General features: G+C 40.5%; 1 protein-coding gene and 1 long non-coding RNA gene across 6 annotated transcripts; both read right to left on the bottom strand.

The window, feature by feature from the left end:
* trim46b (tripartite motif containing 46b) lies at nucleotides 1-14,398 on the bottom strand. 5 transcript variants are annotated; one of them, XR_004555416.1, is made up of 13 exons: nucleotides 14,088-14,398; nucleotides 11,196-11,457; nucleotides 10,773-10,962; nucleotides 10,179-10,377; nucleotides 9,235-9,381; nucleotides 8,592-8,687; nucleotides 6,280-6,533; nucleotides 5,964-6,085; nucleotides 4,962-5,300; nucleotides 3,002-3,057; nucleotides 2,117-2,346; nucleotides 1,546-1,613; nucleotides 883-1,065 (listed from the first exon to the last, which is right to left on the bottom strand). XR_004555416.1 is itself a non-coding variant. In XM_034125507.1 (12 exons), the coding sequence occupies exons 1-12, from the start codon at nucleotides 14,172-14,174 to the stop codon at nucleotides 609-611; spliced, it is 2,451 nt and encodes an 816-aa protein (XP_033981398.1). In that variant the 5' UTR covers nucleotides 14,175-14,398; the 3' UTR covers nucleotides 1-608. The 5 variants fall into 5 exon arrangements, 4 of the variants coding, with proteins under 4 accessions (XP_033981398.1, XP_033981399.1, XP_033981400.1 ...); XM_034125507.1 differs by lacking the exon at nucleotides 3,002-3,057 and having other exon boundaries at nucleotides 1-1,065; XM_034125508.1 differs by lacking the exons at nucleotides 3,002-3,057; nucleotides 14,088-14,398 and adding an exon at nucleotides 13,062-13,237 and having other exon boundaries at nucleotides 1-1,065.
* A 709-nt stretch (nucleotides 14,399-15,107) lies between these two features.
* On the bottom strand, nucleotides 15,108-16,085 carry LOC117478345. Its single transcript, XR_004555411.1, has 4 exons — nucleotides 16,025-16,085; nucleotides 15,807-15,843; nucleotides 15,478-15,636; nucleotides 15,108-15,372 (listed from the first exon to the last, which is right to left on the bottom strand). It is a non-coding gene; the product is annotated as an uncharacterized LOC117478345 (long non-coding RNA).
* Nucleotides 16,086-17,602: the final 1,517 nt, after the last annotated feature.

Below are 17,602 nucleotides of genomic sequence, written 5' to 3'. Positions count from 1 at the left end.
GGAGGTATAATTGGAGCTTTTAATTACAGTATTGCCCCATTGTTCCTCTCTATCTCTAATTTACCACATTTACATCCCAGTAAAACAACAACTTTGGTTGGGATCAAAATGGGTGATTGACAACAAACAAATAGATGTGGTTAAAACCAAGTTTACCATAAGATGCAATCAAATAGACAAGGCATTTCTTCATAGGGTTCATATCTCTAAAACAAAGAGTTTTTAAGCTTTTAACATTATAGGCATGAAACAACAAAGTAAACGCTTCTACAGTAAGGACGACATTGTGTGGCGCTGTATCTACATAAGCTTTATAAATGTATGCATTTAGCCTGTCTACAACAGCAAGCATCAAAGATATAATTACATATAATGTGCTGGATAAACCGAACACTACTTAAGCATTAACTCTTGCAAAAATGCATATAACAAAAATGTAAGAAACTTAATTACATTGCATATTTGTTGCTATAGAAACATTTTTCTTATACAAAGTAAATGAAATACAAAACAAAAATCGCTGAGATGTCTAACTTTTCGCTCTAGCTGAGTAAATACTTCACAATTACCGTTACATTCCAAACTACCATTTGACTTCAGGTCTGCCATCAGTTGTTATTTAAATTAGAACCGCGAGCCTGGATGGTGACCCTCCTGACCGGAGTCTGATCTGCGTTTCGATTGGCTACCAGCTCCTGCAGCTGCAGGGCCCCTCCACCAATGAAACAGAAAGCCGGGCACACGGGGCCGGAGCAATCCACGTGACCTTCCCACAGAGGTCGCAGGGAGTGGGCATCGTAGAAGGTGACGCGGCCCTTTTCAAAGTCAAGGCACACGCCGAGCCGGGGGGGCAGTGGGTAGGTGACGCCCGTGGGTGAGGAGGAGCCGTTGCCGTTGGTGATGTGATCTCGGTTACCGTTCCCATGGCTACTGTGGTGGTGGTGGTGGTGGTTGTTGTGCTGGGGCAGGTAGATCTTACCCATCCCCATTGTGAGGAAGCAGAAGGGTGGAGCAGAGTCCAGAGCATCCTCTGCTCCGCTGTCATGACCACTGTCAGGGTCGTAGCTGGAGAGAGAGCAGTGTGAGAACAATGAGGGCTTTAACTATTGTTATGGATAAGTCATCTCTGGCACACTGCCTCATGCCTTTCTTAGCCAGCTTCAGTAATCTGAACAATGTTCCGTGACAATTGGAACAAGGTGTTTTTTTTAGAACTTGCTTTCCCAGTTTTACCGGGTGACTGGCTCTCGTTTCCGTAATCTGATAAGCAAATACCTGAACTGCCTGCTTTGCCTGCATCTGGGGTTTATCTCTGTTGCCTCACACTCACCAACTAACACATTTTATTGTATCCAATGTTTGCGTTCTGAAATCTAAAAAGCACAAAAAGCTGAATATTCCCCCCAAAATAAAGTGGGACATACTATAGATTAACCCAATTCAGGGACATTACATATTTACCTAGTACAGGGATTAATTAAATGCACCTGATTACATACTATTTCTTTGAATTTTGTCAGATATTTTTTTATTCTAGATACTTACCGGGGACTGGCCATGTCTTGAGGAAGGTGAAACCACTCCTGCAGCTTAGACTCAAGACCGACTCCCACCTGTTGATAAGAACAAAACAATATATTTGAAGTTGACATTTAAATAAACATTTATCTTGTAGCAAATCTTCACCTAACCAATTGATTCTTATTTATGATTAGTTAAAAAGCATGTTATTGATTTTTCCAAAAGCATCTTCACTAGATGATAGTCCTTTCTCTCAATTTACACAAGTACTGTACATAGATACAATTTGAAGTACTTTTATTTCAATTTCCTACTTTATACTATAATTTATTATGTTTAATTAAATTACAGCTTTACATTTTCACGACTAGATTGTACATTTGTAATACTAAATACTAAAACAACCATGTATTGTTATAGGCTGAAGTGAAACTTTATTAATCCCTTGGTGAAATTAACAAGCTACCTAGCACAGTATATAGCAATAACAAAAATCCACTTTCAACAGTTTCAAGATTGAAGGGATCAATGTTCAGATTATTGAACTTTTACTTTAACAGAGTATATACAATACCATTCCTTTGTTTTGTATTACCTTCACTAGGTAGGACCCAGGCTCCACTGAGCAGGACCAGTAGTGTCGTCCCTGTGTAATAGCAACATCTCCCACCAAGAGGTCTGAGGTCAGGTGACAGGAAGTGAGGGCCTGGTCAGCGGCCTGCAGGAGAGAGAGACCCGGGACGCTGCGAGCACAGCGCTGCTCTTTACTGACCACCAGCCGGTCGGCATGGAGACCCCAGCGAGAGTCCAGGTAGAAGTTGAGCACTGGGAGGAGACGAGGAGATAGGACACAGCAAACAGAGGGAAAGGGAGGAAACAGAGACAGGTGCAAACAGAAATTACAGTAGCATAAGGAGAAAAGAGGCGACAGAGGAAAGTGGAACAGATTTACAGTCAGAGCAGCAAGGAGAGAAATCAGGACAAAATGAAGCCATCGAGAGGAGAGACTATAGGGGAGAGGAAAAGAGAGCTTCATGCGCCTCCTCCCAGCACTGGACAAAGGACCCTCGTACATAAACTGATGACTCAGAGTAATTACAGAAGGTGTCACAAAGAATCTCTTGCTGTGGGGAGTGCAGATGTTCCCAAAGGATGTACATTACACTGAGGAAAACATACTTAACAGCAGGAAGGAAAAACAGCCTACAAGGACACAAGGAATTCATCAATCACTCAACTCGACCACTGAAAAGCCTTGGATCTGAATCCGATCCATGTTGTTAAGCTTCAAGTCTTAACAAACTGCAAACCTCATCAGAGACAGATCTTGTTATGGTAGGTAGAGTGGGAGGCACAGGGGTGAGAGCTTGTTTAAATGGGGGTTGAAGCACAGAGGATGCGTGGGATGAGCACAAAAAGAAAGAGGAGAAGCGTATAGGGGTACAGAAGGGCAGTCAAGAGATGTGAATGCACTTCTTACGTTCCGTAGGAGGCATGTAGGTTGGCAGCGTGGAAGGAGCGATGACAAGTGCAAAGCTGTGACATGGAAATGAGAGAAATATGAAGTAGTAATGAGTCATAAAGTGAGGATGTGACGGAAGTTAAGAAAATGGAATTGGAAAAAAATGGGAATGGGCAGAAAAGAAAGAGAGTGAATTATTAGCTGCACATCATGGTAACATCCAACATGCTTGCTGTGTGGATGTAATGAGATTATTTTGTAGCTGTCAAATATGTCACTGACTTATAAGTCATTAACTAAATGTTGTAGAAAGACTCTTGCATAGTAAAGGGGAGATACAAAAACATGTATAAAAGATTCTGGATACTTTGTGCAGGTGGGGGATGACCCTTCTAGGATCTTCATCTTCACCATGGAGAAAGTTAAACGCTATCCCAGTTTTGAGGCTGTTTTCCTCATACTAAAACAGTATTGTAATCACAAAGATAATTGCTGAGATTTGGGATTGCACTGACATTTCTATAAAGAAGTCTAATGAAGCAAGAAACAGGAGCTGAGTCACACAATCGTACACGTTTTAAATTATACCCCAAGGAAAACTTACCCAAACTGTCATGATACAAGCAACTCACATTTTACAGTCCAACTTTAACCTATTGTTCTAACCATATCTAAATAAATCACTATGGAAAAGTGTTTTGCTTTTAAGTATTCCCCCAACAGACTTAATTGTAGCACTGACAACATGTTTCAATGTTCACATGTACTTGTTGGTTAAGTGCAAGGCTATCATAAAACTATAAACAAATACAAATAAGACAAGTTGTTGAAAATCACCTAGTGTTCATCATTTCACATTCAACCGCTTATCTTAGAAATGTGTGAATTACAAATGCCTAAATCAAGGCTTCAATTGGCAATGTCCAGTACGACGGCACTGTTAAATGCTGACTTTGTGCTAGTACATTCTGCCAGTGTGCACAGCGCAAAAACACTGGCACTAGCATACTTACAGTACATGAAGTACAGCCATCATCAATGTGTATTTAGCTTATTTTATCTTAAATGTTTGTGTTTTCAAACCCTCTTTGCGTATTTTTTATAGTCTTGCCTTTTTCTTTTGGATCTTGTCTCTTTGAAAGTTGCCTTTGTTTTGAGTTCCCTTGTATTGATCGGCCAACGTTTGCCTCAAAAGGGAGGATAATCTGATGAGGGGATTTCTGCTGGTGTGAAATGAGTGTACGTTTTGATAGTACACTTCAGAAATTCTACAATCTTAGTCATGCGTTTTTCAAAGATCTACTGTGTGATGTCGTTTTATTGACCCTGATTCCCACAGCACTTTCCCAGCTTAATTGTTGATGTTTGTGGACTTTTAAAGCATTAACTGAGCTTAAAGGTAGGGTAGGTAAGTTTGAGAAACCGGCTCGAGATCGCTAGAATTTGAAAATACACAACCGGAGAAAATCTGCCACTTCCTTACAGAGCCCCTCCTCCAACACACACGAACGCGCACATGACCAATGAGGGCACGAGATAAGTTTGTGCACAGATGGAAAGCTGACAGGCAGGTAGGCCATCCAGTTATTTTAGCCGGCCCGGCTAAAATGATTGGTCGTGCTTTTTACAGTATTACGGCTTCCACAGATGACATTTTTTTATGGATTTTTTGTCAAAGCACTTAAGATATTCATTGCTATCGGGATGTTAAGAGCATTCCATGGAATATAACAAAAAGTGTATCTCGAGCTGGTTTCTCAAACTTACCTACCCTACCTTTAATTTGGATTCTTATGCTTGTTCTTTGCAAACTGTTTCCTACAGTATTTTGCTAGGGGTTGAATCGTATTAAGGTGCATTTCCTACAAACTAAATGACACCTTCACCAGGGCAGACACACCTCTGTTTGGGTATCCCCGAGGCAAACTTAAAGTTACCTTATTAATGATTAAGTAAACAGTTCTGTGTGTACACTCACCTGGTGCCGGCGGGGTGTGCAGGTACACCTCCTCGCTGTACTCCCCATAGCCCGCCTTGTTGCAGCCTCTCACCCGCAGGACGTACACACTGTCCATCTCCAGCCTGTCAATCACAGCGCTCGTCCCGCTCACTTCATCCAATCGCTGCCAGCCCCAGCGGGCGGCGGACAATCCTCCCCTGACCCCGCCTCTAGAGGCTCCTCCTGGTACCACACCCCGACGACGATACTCCACAGAGTAGTGCCAGGCCGGTGCAGATTCTTGGGGCAGTCGCCAGCAGAGGAACAGCTGGTCATAGGCCATGGTGTGCTGGGTGTCAATCACTGGAGCCACTGGAGCTGTGAGGTTTTAAAGGGACACATGAGTCTCATTTTTATGTTCATACTTCTATTCTGGGTTTCTACTAGGACAGATTTACATACATTTTCCTCATACTGTCTTTCTGAATATACCTTTATGCACTCTCTGTCAGAAACACTCTGTTTAGCGCCTGCCTCTTTAAGCCCCCCAACTGAAAAAGCCCAGCTCTATTATCGACAAACAAAACATTTTTAAAAGGTAGTATTCTGTATTTTCTGTGGGTGGAGATACTCAGATGGGGGGTGGTATATTCTAATGAGCCTAATTGTGAATTAGGAAGGGGGCCATATATGAATGGCTTGTTAGATCACATGTTTTCTGACTGAGACAACCCACAAAACACTGACTGGGTTGCCATATTTCACAGTTTGTGGGTTAGTCGGCACTCCAGACACCCAAATGTATTTTACACAAGCACTAAAAAAAGTGAGATTTTCCTAATATGTCCCCTTAAATGTACACGACAAACTCAAATCTAGAAAAATCTAAACCTTCACTTATTTTACTGGGTTACACTTACTGCATTTCTGCTATAGATCTAAGGAATATAAGAAAGTAATCAAAAGGCTTCTGTCTTTTTGTCCTTCACTTTCTTTCTCAACCTCCCCCCTTTCACTTCCTCCCATCACTCCCTTTCTCACCCTTTATAAAGGTCAAATCTGTGAGGAGTTTGAGTTCTTTGGAGACGTCCAGCTGGAAGTGTCTGAAGGATGGATCAGCAGCCAGAGTGAAATGCTGGAGATTCTCGATTGCTTTGCTGAACCTGGTGCGGTGAAAAAAAGGGAAAGCTCAGTTCATTGCTGCTTTTTGACTTTTTATGGAATATGTTGAAAAAAGAAATCTGTATTTATCTTTGAACAGTTGCAACTTCTTTCCCAGGGATCAACAAGGGCTAAGGCAGAACTAAACTCTGTTCAATCAAGTGAAAAAGCGATTCCAGATAGTCATATGATAAACCTGTTATGGGTCTGGCGTGCAGCCTGTACAAAGCAGGGCTGGTCTGTTTCCTTCAGCAGTTCCTGGGTAAACGCCATGAGCCCTGCATGTTCCATTAATCCACGTCGCTCCAACACTTGAGCAGACAATGCCTCGCCTCGTTTCTTCCGTGTGGACTCCAGAGCCTGAGTGAGCGAAGAGTGGCGCTCGGCCAGAGCTGCTGTCAGATCCCTGATGCTCTGAGCCAGCTGCTCTCTGGCTGACACACTGTTTACCTGGTGATCAATCACAGGGGGATACTTTTAAATATTTGATAATACCCAGCAGATAAGAGCCATTAAGTTGATTCAGAAACCCTTCATAGAAACAGTTTTGCAGATTCATACAATCAGGGTTACAAATGAGAATGTTATAATGGATAGATTACTGCTGTGCACTCTATAACATTGAATATAATAAAAGTGTATTGAATGAAATGCCTCTAACCTGCTGAGTAGCTAGTATTTTGATTTATATCAAATTATAATGTAGCAGATATAGGAACATTGCTATTGTTTTGGTCTACAACTACAATATAACTCCTCATGCTGATTATCCATTATTAATACATAAACAGATGATGAATTACAGTACAAAATATAATAATTAAGCAGAACTTCTTCACATTTTTGATCAATACTAGGAATATATTTAATATATGTATGAATCAGAACTGTTAAAACATTTTGTATTTATCTGGAAATACTTGTTGTTATTCTCAAGACAGCTGAGGCCTGTACGACGAAGCCGGTTCAACATAACCTGGATATGTTTGAGTTAGCCGGTTGGCCTAATCCAAAACATACGCGCTCTCGCTAAGCGGTCCTACGACGCGGGTTATCAAGTGGATCGCTCAAGCCAGCCGTGTCCTATCTAGTTAGGTGCGCGGTCACATAAAAGGGGTGGTATTTGGAGCATTCGACCAATCACAAACATGGACAAGCGTACTGACAGCGCAGCGCGTCATACTTCCTGAATGAAAAGTGAACTATAATATTAGACATATGAAGAAGTTAAACTTTAAACATCCATGACTTAAACACTTTATCCAGGATAAAAGCCACATAGCTGCACCTGCAAGGTGAATACAGCTGGTAAAAGAAAAAGTGTTTGAATGCGTACATCAACAGGTTTATGATATCACTGCCCTGTCTGAGACACGAGTGGATCTGACTTTAATTACATTTGACTCGAGTGTTTCGTCAACTTAATGTGTTGCTTAAAATAATACTTCTGCATACAGTATGTGACACTGTGAGTGTTGCACGGCCAGATACGGCTCAAGAAGCTGACTCAGATAAGGAAATATATGATACATTATGATGTGATATGAATGATAATGGGACACATCGACGTCTGCACTCACAGTGCCGTGGACTGTACTTAATGTTACTTTGATCCAGTTACTTATGTTGTGGCAGATATTTAAGTGAGCTTTCTTAACGCTAATGTTATAATAGTCAGATTGCTCTGAAGATGGGAGGGGATATTCTATTAATTTTCACGTTCACACAGTCGGTGATTTTTGCCGGCCCGTCTTTCCTGCAACGGCAGTTTAAACTGTATTTCCTCTATCCTGTAATATGAATTGATCGCTTTAAACTCCGCACACTGAGCTCTGATTGGTCAGCAGGCAGTGCTTTTATCCTGGAACCTATCCTGCTCCGGAGGCTAGCCGTTCAGAATAAGTTATCTAACGCTAAGAAGTGAACCAGCGTCGTAGGACCGGAGATCCAGGAAGTTAACTCGCTAAACGAAAATCCTGATTCGTAGTATAGGCCCCAGGCCTCTGATGAAGGCCATGTGAGGCAGCTGAGTGCACCAGCAGAAATCTTAAGAAGGTCTGCTTGAGTTTTGATAACATTTGTAATGCAATTTAACCAACTTTTAAAATAGGTATAAAAAGAAAACGGTGATAAAAATCATAAAGTGGACTTTTATACACACATTTGAAATGCTCTTCAGGAGGATTAATAACTTTGTTGTTGTTGACATTTTAACAAAAAGTGATTACAATTGCATTATAGTGTGTTGTAAACAATGCATTATTTATTTATTCAATGCATACATATGGGAATGCTTGAATTACATTTTTAGCAGGATTATATTTAGTCAACTTTCAACAAGTGTGAGTAAGGTCCCAAAGGAACATGTGAATTGAGTTGTCTGTAAAATGAGCTTGTCAAATCAAATCTGTCAACAGGAACCTCAACAGTGTTATGGTGTTTAGCTGCTGACTGGTGTACATGTCATGTTTAGCAACATTTTGTCAGTCAGCCAAAAGTAATAATCACCTCAGTCTGAGTGATGGAGCTCTCCAGCTGGGTAATCTGAGACAGCACTGTGTCCTGGTTGGACTGAACGTAGTTCATCTCCTTTGTAATCTTCTCCTGTCAAATAAACAGCAGAAACACAACATACACACAACAAATGCACATCAGACGGCTTAATTTTTACACAGAGCTATTCACTCTGCATCAGCCCAACTACACGCTGTGGTCTCTGATACATTAATATCCGCTTCTTTTTAACATTTTCAAATTAGGTTAATTTCAATAAATATCAAACATGCATACTGTTGAGAAATATACCTTTATTCAACAATTATTATATTGCCCTTTAATAAAATAAAAGTATAATTTTAAATTATGTTAACTAAGGTTGTACAAAAATGAGAAGAATATGATTAAAACAAATATTAAAATGCCAGCACAAAACACACAAACTCAGTTCTGCCTCTTTTGGAAATGATTTCCGACACCACCAATCAAAACTAACATTGAACATAACACAGAAGGCACCAATGAAATGTTTGATACAGTTTCATTTTCAAAAGTTTATTTTACTGATACTTCCGTTCAACTAACTCAAAATATCCTGAGTGCAATATTGCATTCTATCTCATTTAGATCAACTCAGTCAGACTCAGACTCGTACCTTTAGGGCTTGGTATGCGTGGGCCACTGGCAGCACTTTGTGTCCGGTGTGGATGCGGCGCAGCTTGCAGAGCGGGCAGAGCAGCCGCTGACAGGACCGACAGTAGAACTGCAGTTTCTCCTGGTCGTGCTCCGGACAGGTCAGAACCTGAGGACAAGAGCCACATTAAATCTAAACTTGTGTATCTGAAGCACATGTTACCTTTAAGGAGTTTCCCCCCGCTACGGGGATACATGTATACTTATGAATCTTTCCAGTGTCGCAAGGCCAGTCTTCTGTTTAAGTCTTAAGTCAACAGCAGTCAAGATATCCAGAAAAAAAGCAATTGCACAGGCTTTTTTATTTTAATTAGATCTTGAAAAACATCAGGGCTTGGTACCACTTCTAAAGGGATTTAACAACCATCCTGTTAAATATATAATTTCTGAAGCTTTAATGATCCGTTAGAGGCCATTTGCCTCTTTAGGGTTGCCTAGTTGTGATAAATCATCCTCTATCAGGTTAACAATTGCTTTATATTTTTACGTGGCTCTTAATCAGGAAGTTCTTCAAATAAAACCAACCAAAATAAATGTATCAACAGCTCCGGTTATGAGACACTAAGTTCATTCTCTCTTTATATACACTTAATCTATAATTATGTTTTCTAACTACAGGTGTGTGGCTTATAAAAAAATGACCAACATTTACAAGTTAATAATTCAAACATAACGCCAATTAAAGAAATGTTCTCACAGAGAGCCAAACATGTTTTATAGTTTATTTACACCTGATCTGTAAGGTATTATTAAAGATGTATTGACCATTAATGAAGCCATTATACAAAGTTTTACCAACATTTAAAAAATGTTGTGATTTTTAAAATCATTTCTTCTTGCAGTACGATAAAGCTTATGATATATTCATATTCAATATGATAAATTGTACTTGTCCTGTTGTCGTACCTTTGGTCTGAAGTTGAGTGTAGGTGGGATATGTTCATGTTGTGCCCGTGGTGTCCCCCACGGGTGATACAGCTTGAAACACTCGTTACAGAAGTTGGACCTGCAGTCAGCGCAGCCCTTGGTGGCCTCCAGAGCCTGAGGAGGCTTACAAAACTGGCACATGACAGCCACACTGCCCAGACTCACTGTGTGTCTGTACCTGGTGAAGGGGTGGAGAGAAAACAGATTGTGTTAGCCTTTATATAGGGCTTCTTCTAAAGTGGTTGAATAACTTGTATTAAGCGTCATCTACCAAAACATAAAATGAAAGGTTGTGGAAGCTTTTGAAATGAGAGTGCAAAGGGTTCACTGTGAAACATTGAGCCGAACAGTATTGAATAGGTGATAAAGTAAGCAGAAAACAACTAGACTGTGGCAGCACTCAGTCAGTAGCTACAGTATGCAGTGCACGCTCTGCAGGATTCCTCAACAGCTTAGTTGTTGCTGATTAATCTGAATTGGAAATGTTCCCACACCCTCTGGTTTTCACACCCAAGCATTCCATTTGTGTATGTTTGGCTTCAGAACATAATATGTGTGTTTCTCGGGTTGTACCTCTCCACTATGCGCTCCAAGGTGAGGTTGCGCAGACAGTCAGTAAGGCCTTTCTCTCCCAGCTCTACATCTTGGCCGCAGGGGATGCAGGGGAACATCATCACCAGGGGGGGGGCCTCCTTACGCCGTCGCCCTTGATACGTGCCATAGCCCGGAGACCGGGGCATGGATGGCGAAGGCAGGTGGGGACCTCAAACCAAACAGAAAATCCAGTTATAATCAGCAGGAGACAGAAAATGACAGGATAGCTTTTCCTTACATAGATATTTTGATCATTGACTTAGAGTAACATCAAGAGTGGGTTTAGGTGTAAATAGAATAATTTGCATGTCAATCCAAAGGGCCTCCATTTTTATCCAAACAAGACATAAACATCCCCTCAAGAGATTTGATTAAAATGACGAATGAAGAAGTACTTCCTACCTGAGCGCAGCACGCGGTCAATAGGTCGCTGCTCAGATTTAGGTGTAGGCCTTCGAACCTGACGCGGTGAGCGGGTGTTGGGTGTTGAGGCGGGGGAGTTGGGCTCCGGGGGAAGATCTGGAGGCGGATAGCCGTTTGCCACCAACACCTCTGAGGCACACATGAGGCAGACGCTGTGCTGGCATGGCAGCACCACGGGCTGTTTGACTATGTCCTTACACACACTGCAATGCAACTCCTGCTCCAGGCTCTTCATGTTAGACTGTGGCACAGAGGAGAGAGATTAGGGTATGCACACATAAGAACACAAATGTGCATAAATAGCTTTTGATGTCAAACTTATATTTTGTAATACTAATGCTGAAATAATACCTAAATTATGTTTTCTGATAGCAAAACAAAAATAACTGTGAGATATGTTTTCTTCTATTTTTTCAAAAACCCCTTATAAAAGTAGCCAAAGATTTCAAATGTAACATTTTATCTCAACACAAGCAACTATACAATAACTTAAGTCTAAGATTTGCAACACTTTCATTTGACTAAGAAAATATCTGATAAAAAAAAAAAACGAAACTCAATGCCAGTTTTCTGAACAGTCCAGAACTACGAACACCTTTCAGTCTGTACTTCTGAGGAGATTCAGCATCATAGGAAATGAATTGAGAGAGAGTGAGGGACCGGGCAATGGGAAAAGCTATCAAAGACATGTGACATAGGCCATCATTCTTGTTAAATATGGATAAAGACCAGTCATTAATTATTCAACCACTGCACAGAGTGCATGAACTCTTTAGCCAGTTGTGGCTTATGCTTTTGTATAATCATGAGATGGTGCAGCCTTTTCCTGCCTTTATGACATTTTAAAAAAAAAAAGTCATTTTAGAGGTAAATGTGGCATTTTGGTAAACGGGACAACATTCACAGTGCATTAGAATGTTCACTGAGAATACTTTAAACTTTTTAGGTCATTTGATCGCTATTCACCACATAATCCAGAGATGATTGGTTTCTTGTATTTAGAGGAGTGCTGCACAAGAATACCTCAATGCTGAACCAGCACCTTGTAAGCACAGTGGCCCAAGCTGAGATGGTGGGGGTGTGAAAGCCGCCCCACTGGAGCAGTTGGCGTGTCATAGGCCTGCTGCTCAAGGACATGGGTTTGACTGAAAAGGACACACTGGCTGCACAGAGCCACAGCTACAGTGTCACCACACTACTATACTGCCTCAATGAGAAGGACCTGTTCCTTTATCCATATGCCTACCCTAGTATGTGTGATAAATGCTCTAGTTCTTTTGTGTTCAGTCAGCATTTGTTAGTGCAGCACACAGGAGGAGTATTACACTTTCTGTCATATTGCTACAAAATGGCCTGCTGGCTTTGTGGATGCCTTTGAAATGCAACCTCAACCTTAAACTGTTGCAGTGTAAGCTGCAAAACATGAACATCACTGACACTGTGAGTTAACTTCAAAAACAGGACAAGACAAACTGCCTGCTGCATTGGGGGTTTGGGGATTTGGTCACTGTGGTGTGATAAGATGTAGCATCGGGACAGCTTAGCACACCCGAGACCACTGTTAAAACCACTGAATCTGGGGGTGTGGATGCAGAAGCAGTAGGGACTAAATACAGGGGATCACTATATTCCTGCATGATCTCTTGATTTTATTAAGCACTCACATGATGTTAACACAGTTGGAATTATATTAAAAAATGTATTGATGAAAGCTAAATAGTCCAATAAAATAACTGCTACACGTTTTCAGATGACCCAGAAAGAGGCTACAGCAGCATAGTAAAAAATGATAGACCCATTCTGAAGCGTTACATTGGATTAATTGGATAAATCAAAATAACCTACTTTCTCCATCAGCCCACCTCAGTCTCTCTGTGTCATTCTCCAATGTCAACTCCGGCCTTTCCTTCTCTCATCCACTAGCAAATGTATTTCGTTTTCAGGATATTGCAATTCCAGCTGGCTAGGCTACACCACGCGAGCCTGTGGCCCTGCTGTATCCATCGCAAACGGATAGTGCGCATTGCTAAAGCTGAGCGCAGCGAGGTGGAGGCGTAAAACAAGCGATGCGACAGGGCATCCTTACCTTCACCTGGAATCTAGGCGCCATAGCAGTAGACTACGTGTATATGGTATATATGCAGCATCAAGAGAGCGCTGTCTCTGGGAAAGAGGGGAGGGGTTTGAGGCATCGCGAGGAATGAGCGAGAAAGATGGGGTCTGGATGAAAGGCTGGTGGCAGCAGCAGCAAAAGATGCTTCACATTATATCCCAAATTGTTGGTGAAGGCAACGTTAACATCTAGTCAGCCCACAATGGTGTATTGTAACCATCTCTGTTTTGTTTTAACCCTATACCGGCTGGTGCAGCCACACAACCCGATGTCCTGCATCCCGTCTCCATGGAAACCACCATCCCGTTCACCCCCCCAAAAATAAAATGTGTAATTTGTGGCTGCAACCACACTGTTTTTGCATTTGATGATGTTTAAAACAACTTTGTTTCAAATCGTAGAAAGAGCATTGTTTTTCTGACATTTCAGAGGAGGAGTTCAGTCTGGTGTAGGCATTGTTAGGAACATTAACAGCATCACTAGCCTGCATAACGAAAGATTTTATAATTCCATGGTAGAAAATGAATTCAGATTATCTAAACAATGTTTTTCCTTTCATTTCAACAGCCTTTAATCTTGGTAAAGAAAATGATATGAAGGCCCTTTCACATAAATTGTCCGCAGGTGAAACATTGAGACAACCTACAACCAGTTAAGTCTGTTCTCTATTCAGAAATGCATGTAGGCCTATTTTAATAAGAGTAAAGAAGAATATTATGTAAAAATACATCCATTGACAGCAGAAAATGGATACTCACACTCATACGAACCAATGCCTCCATCGTTGTTGTTTTAAAATCCATCTCTGCCATTTTCAGAAAATAGCCACCTCCTGATTTCATCATCTGTATATAAAACGCGATGTATCTATTCCATACACCACAAGGTACATTTCAAAAGACTCAAGGGTTATATGCAACCTTTCTGGATAGCAAAATCTATGCCGGTATACCGTTTAGTAAATCCTTCGTTTTCTGGTGATTCTTCAAAAGAAACTCGGTCTGGGCGTTTTTACGCACGCACAAAAACGCTGTATAGCATCAACCTATGTTGGGCTGTCGAAACAGATATTGTAATAGACAGACAACGATTTCGATATTGGTTTTAACGTCAATGTACATTCACACTTACAGATGCCTGTGGCTTATTTCTTCACCCAGACATCCCGCCCCCCACCCTTCCCATCCCGCACCGGATGCCTTCAAATGATGTGGCACAGCAGGGTAAGCTTGATGTCATAGGAGAGGAGAAACGGTCTGTACCCTCAATTATAAAACAAATATACATTTCTATAAAATCTTTCTGTTTCCTCAGAACAACACCTCCGACCATTTACATTCTTTTAAAGGCTGCGTTAAACGTTGCAGGATACTCAGAACATATGGTAAAATGAGACATATAGGTCACAATGTTTTGTTTAACTGTTATAACAGAAAGTGTAATTACATAAAGGGGAATTGGCCTGTTTTGTCAGCCGTGAACAAAGACATTCAGTTCCTCTACTTATTTAGTGTATTTATAATATTAAAAGCGAGACATGTCATTATTCTACTATGTTCTTTTTGCTATTGTTGGAATAAACAACATTTCCGAGTCACACTATTAATTCCACGAACATTCCACACCCAATGTTGTTGCTGCTGGCTGAATCAGTTTTGATCTAGCAGAGCGACTAAACAGAGCATTTCATATATAAAAACGTTTTTTTATACTGGTAGGAAGTACTGGAAGTTGTATCAATCCTAATAAAAAAAGAATTAAAAAAACTAAACAAGTAGTAATACTGGAACAAAAACACTTTTATTATTGTAAGGTGAAATCACATTTGTCAGAAAGTACTGAAAAAGTATTAGCCATGTTCATAAACGGTCATTTGTTTTATTCCTTCTCCTGCTCATGTTTTTTGTGGGCTTCCTCCAAAGCGTCATGGCTGGCACAAGCACAACCACAAACCATTTTGGAGAACTCTTCAAAGTCCACGAACCCGTCGTTGTCAAGGTCCACTTTGCTGAATATGTCACAATTGTTCTTAGCTGCCGCTTGCTAGAATGAAAAAAATGAATATATTCATTATAAAGAATAGAAAGAGTAATTTATTAAGTAAATTCCTGTAGAACAACACAACACAAATACAATGATTCCCCTCACCGCAAAGAAAGGCAGTTCCTCCTTCAACACTCTCAAAAATGTATCCTTGTCCATTTTTCCATTTTCATTTTTGTTCCCGTCGAAGACAGCATACATGGAAACCAGAGAGATTTCCAATCCAGTTAGGTCCATGCACTCCATTTCCAGAGGGTAGATGATCTGAACAGATAATAGAAAAACATCAATAACAATGACAATCATTGCCATAATATTACTAAAATATTAACAGGATGGAGAATAGGAATGGAGACTGAGTCATCCACAAACCAAATTCTAAATAGATTTTTTAACACATTTTTGGCATTTCTCTAAAATATTTGTGTACACACCTGTCAAAATGTTAGGCAGCCTTACTGAAGTTAGTACCTGAAATCACAACCATACACTTAAAACATTTCTTTATCAAGAAGTTGCTGGTTGCAGTTTAAGATACAATCACCAACGAGTCACTATACAGTCAAGCATCAAAACAGGTATAAAGTTTATGGAGAAAACCCTGCTGTAAAAGAAAAGATACACCTGAATGCATTGATACAACCGTTCCTACCTGAGAGATGAGTCGACACGGTGAAGAGAGCACCGTCTGCAGGGTTTAAATATAGGAGCACATGGGGACACTCCCTGGCTCTGCCACACCTTGGTGTTTAAGGAATCCTGTCGAACAAGTCCTAATGCTACTAAACACTCATTTAGTAGCATTAAACTTCACCAGGAATGTGAACACTGTTCATATTGCATTAGTTAATTAAGATTTTTGATGTTTTCCCTATATCAGAACCAGATAAACCACAATACTGTTTTAACAAAGGAAGGGTGAATCTGATTAAACCACAGCAGACAGATGAAAAGGATGCCATTTAGGAAACATTGCATTCATTCTGTAATAAATCATACTCTCCTGCAGTATCATAACCAGGCTGCACATCATGTGGAAATTCATGAAAGAAAGCACTGTGAGTGCAGGGGAAGTGCAAACTTCGGGGAATCTTATGTTCAGTCTGAATTTCACCGCTCAACAAACACCGTCACAGATGCATGCAATGGATGCAAAGAAACACGTTGTTTTTAACTACAAAGCCATGTTAGGGAAACTACAAAGCCATGTTAGGGAAACTACAAAGCCATGTTAGGGAAACTACAAAGCCATGTTAGGGAAACTTCCATCCTACATCTGCTCCCTGATCTCACGGCGAATTGTAAGTGGCTACTGCCTGAGATCGCATGCTGTGGTTTTATTAAATGTGCCAACTGCTAGGACTGTCTTAGGGAAGATAGCATTTAGATGCACAGCTCCACTGTCCTGGAATAGTCTGCAATTGAAATGGAAACTGAGCAATCTGGTGCCACTAAATGTTTTTAAAGCTCGGTTGGATGCTACTCAATCGGAAGCTGTTGGTACCTGTTCATGTGGATAGTTATGTAAATTGTAATCCCTGTAATGATGCTGTATGATGTCCTTTTTGTTGTTCTGTTTATGTTTTTATGTTTCATGTGGAACCTACTTGAGCAGGTCTCCCTTGAAAAAGAGATCAATGATCTCAATGGGATACACCTGGATAAATAAAGGTTTGAAATAAAATGAAAATACCATTTATCTGTGACCTTAACTTGGTCTACTTTGGCCATGACATAAACAGAAAATATATTTTCCAGGCAAACCCAAGTTTAAGGTATGGAGTTTGAAATGTATGGAGAAATGGTTACACCTGAAACAGTCACTGCGTTGTCAAGTAAACTGAGAAAACACACCTTTTTTTTCTGCTTTAAAAAAAAAGTGGTTCTATAAAAGGTACATTTCCCTTAGAGTAGAAGTATAATGTAGCGTTAAAATTACAATACTCAAATAAAGTACAAGTAGACCTACCTCCATTGACAGGATTTGAGTAATTAAATACTTTCAGTCACAATAGATTACATAACAGAGGAAGAACAGCAGCTCTAGGTATTGTTGTTTCTTTTCTGGGCAGCAATACAACAATTCTCACATAAACATATAACTTATCCATTAATCATGAAGTTTGGCTACAGTAGAAACTAAATGCAGACCCTCAGGCACATACCAGTTAAATCCACAAGATGACGCACACACACACACACACACACACACACACACACACACACACAC

Source organism: Trematomus bernacchii, unplaced genomic scaffold (assembly GCF_902827165.1).
Source record: "Trematomus bernacchii unplaced genomic scaffold, fTreBer1.1, whole genome shotgun sequence".
Classification (NCBI taxonomy): domain Eukaryota; kingdom Metazoa; phylum Chordata; class Actinopteri; order Perciformes; family Nototheniidae; genus Trematomus; species Trematomus bernacchii.
This window is presented reverse-complemented; position numbering and strand designations above follow the sequence as displayed.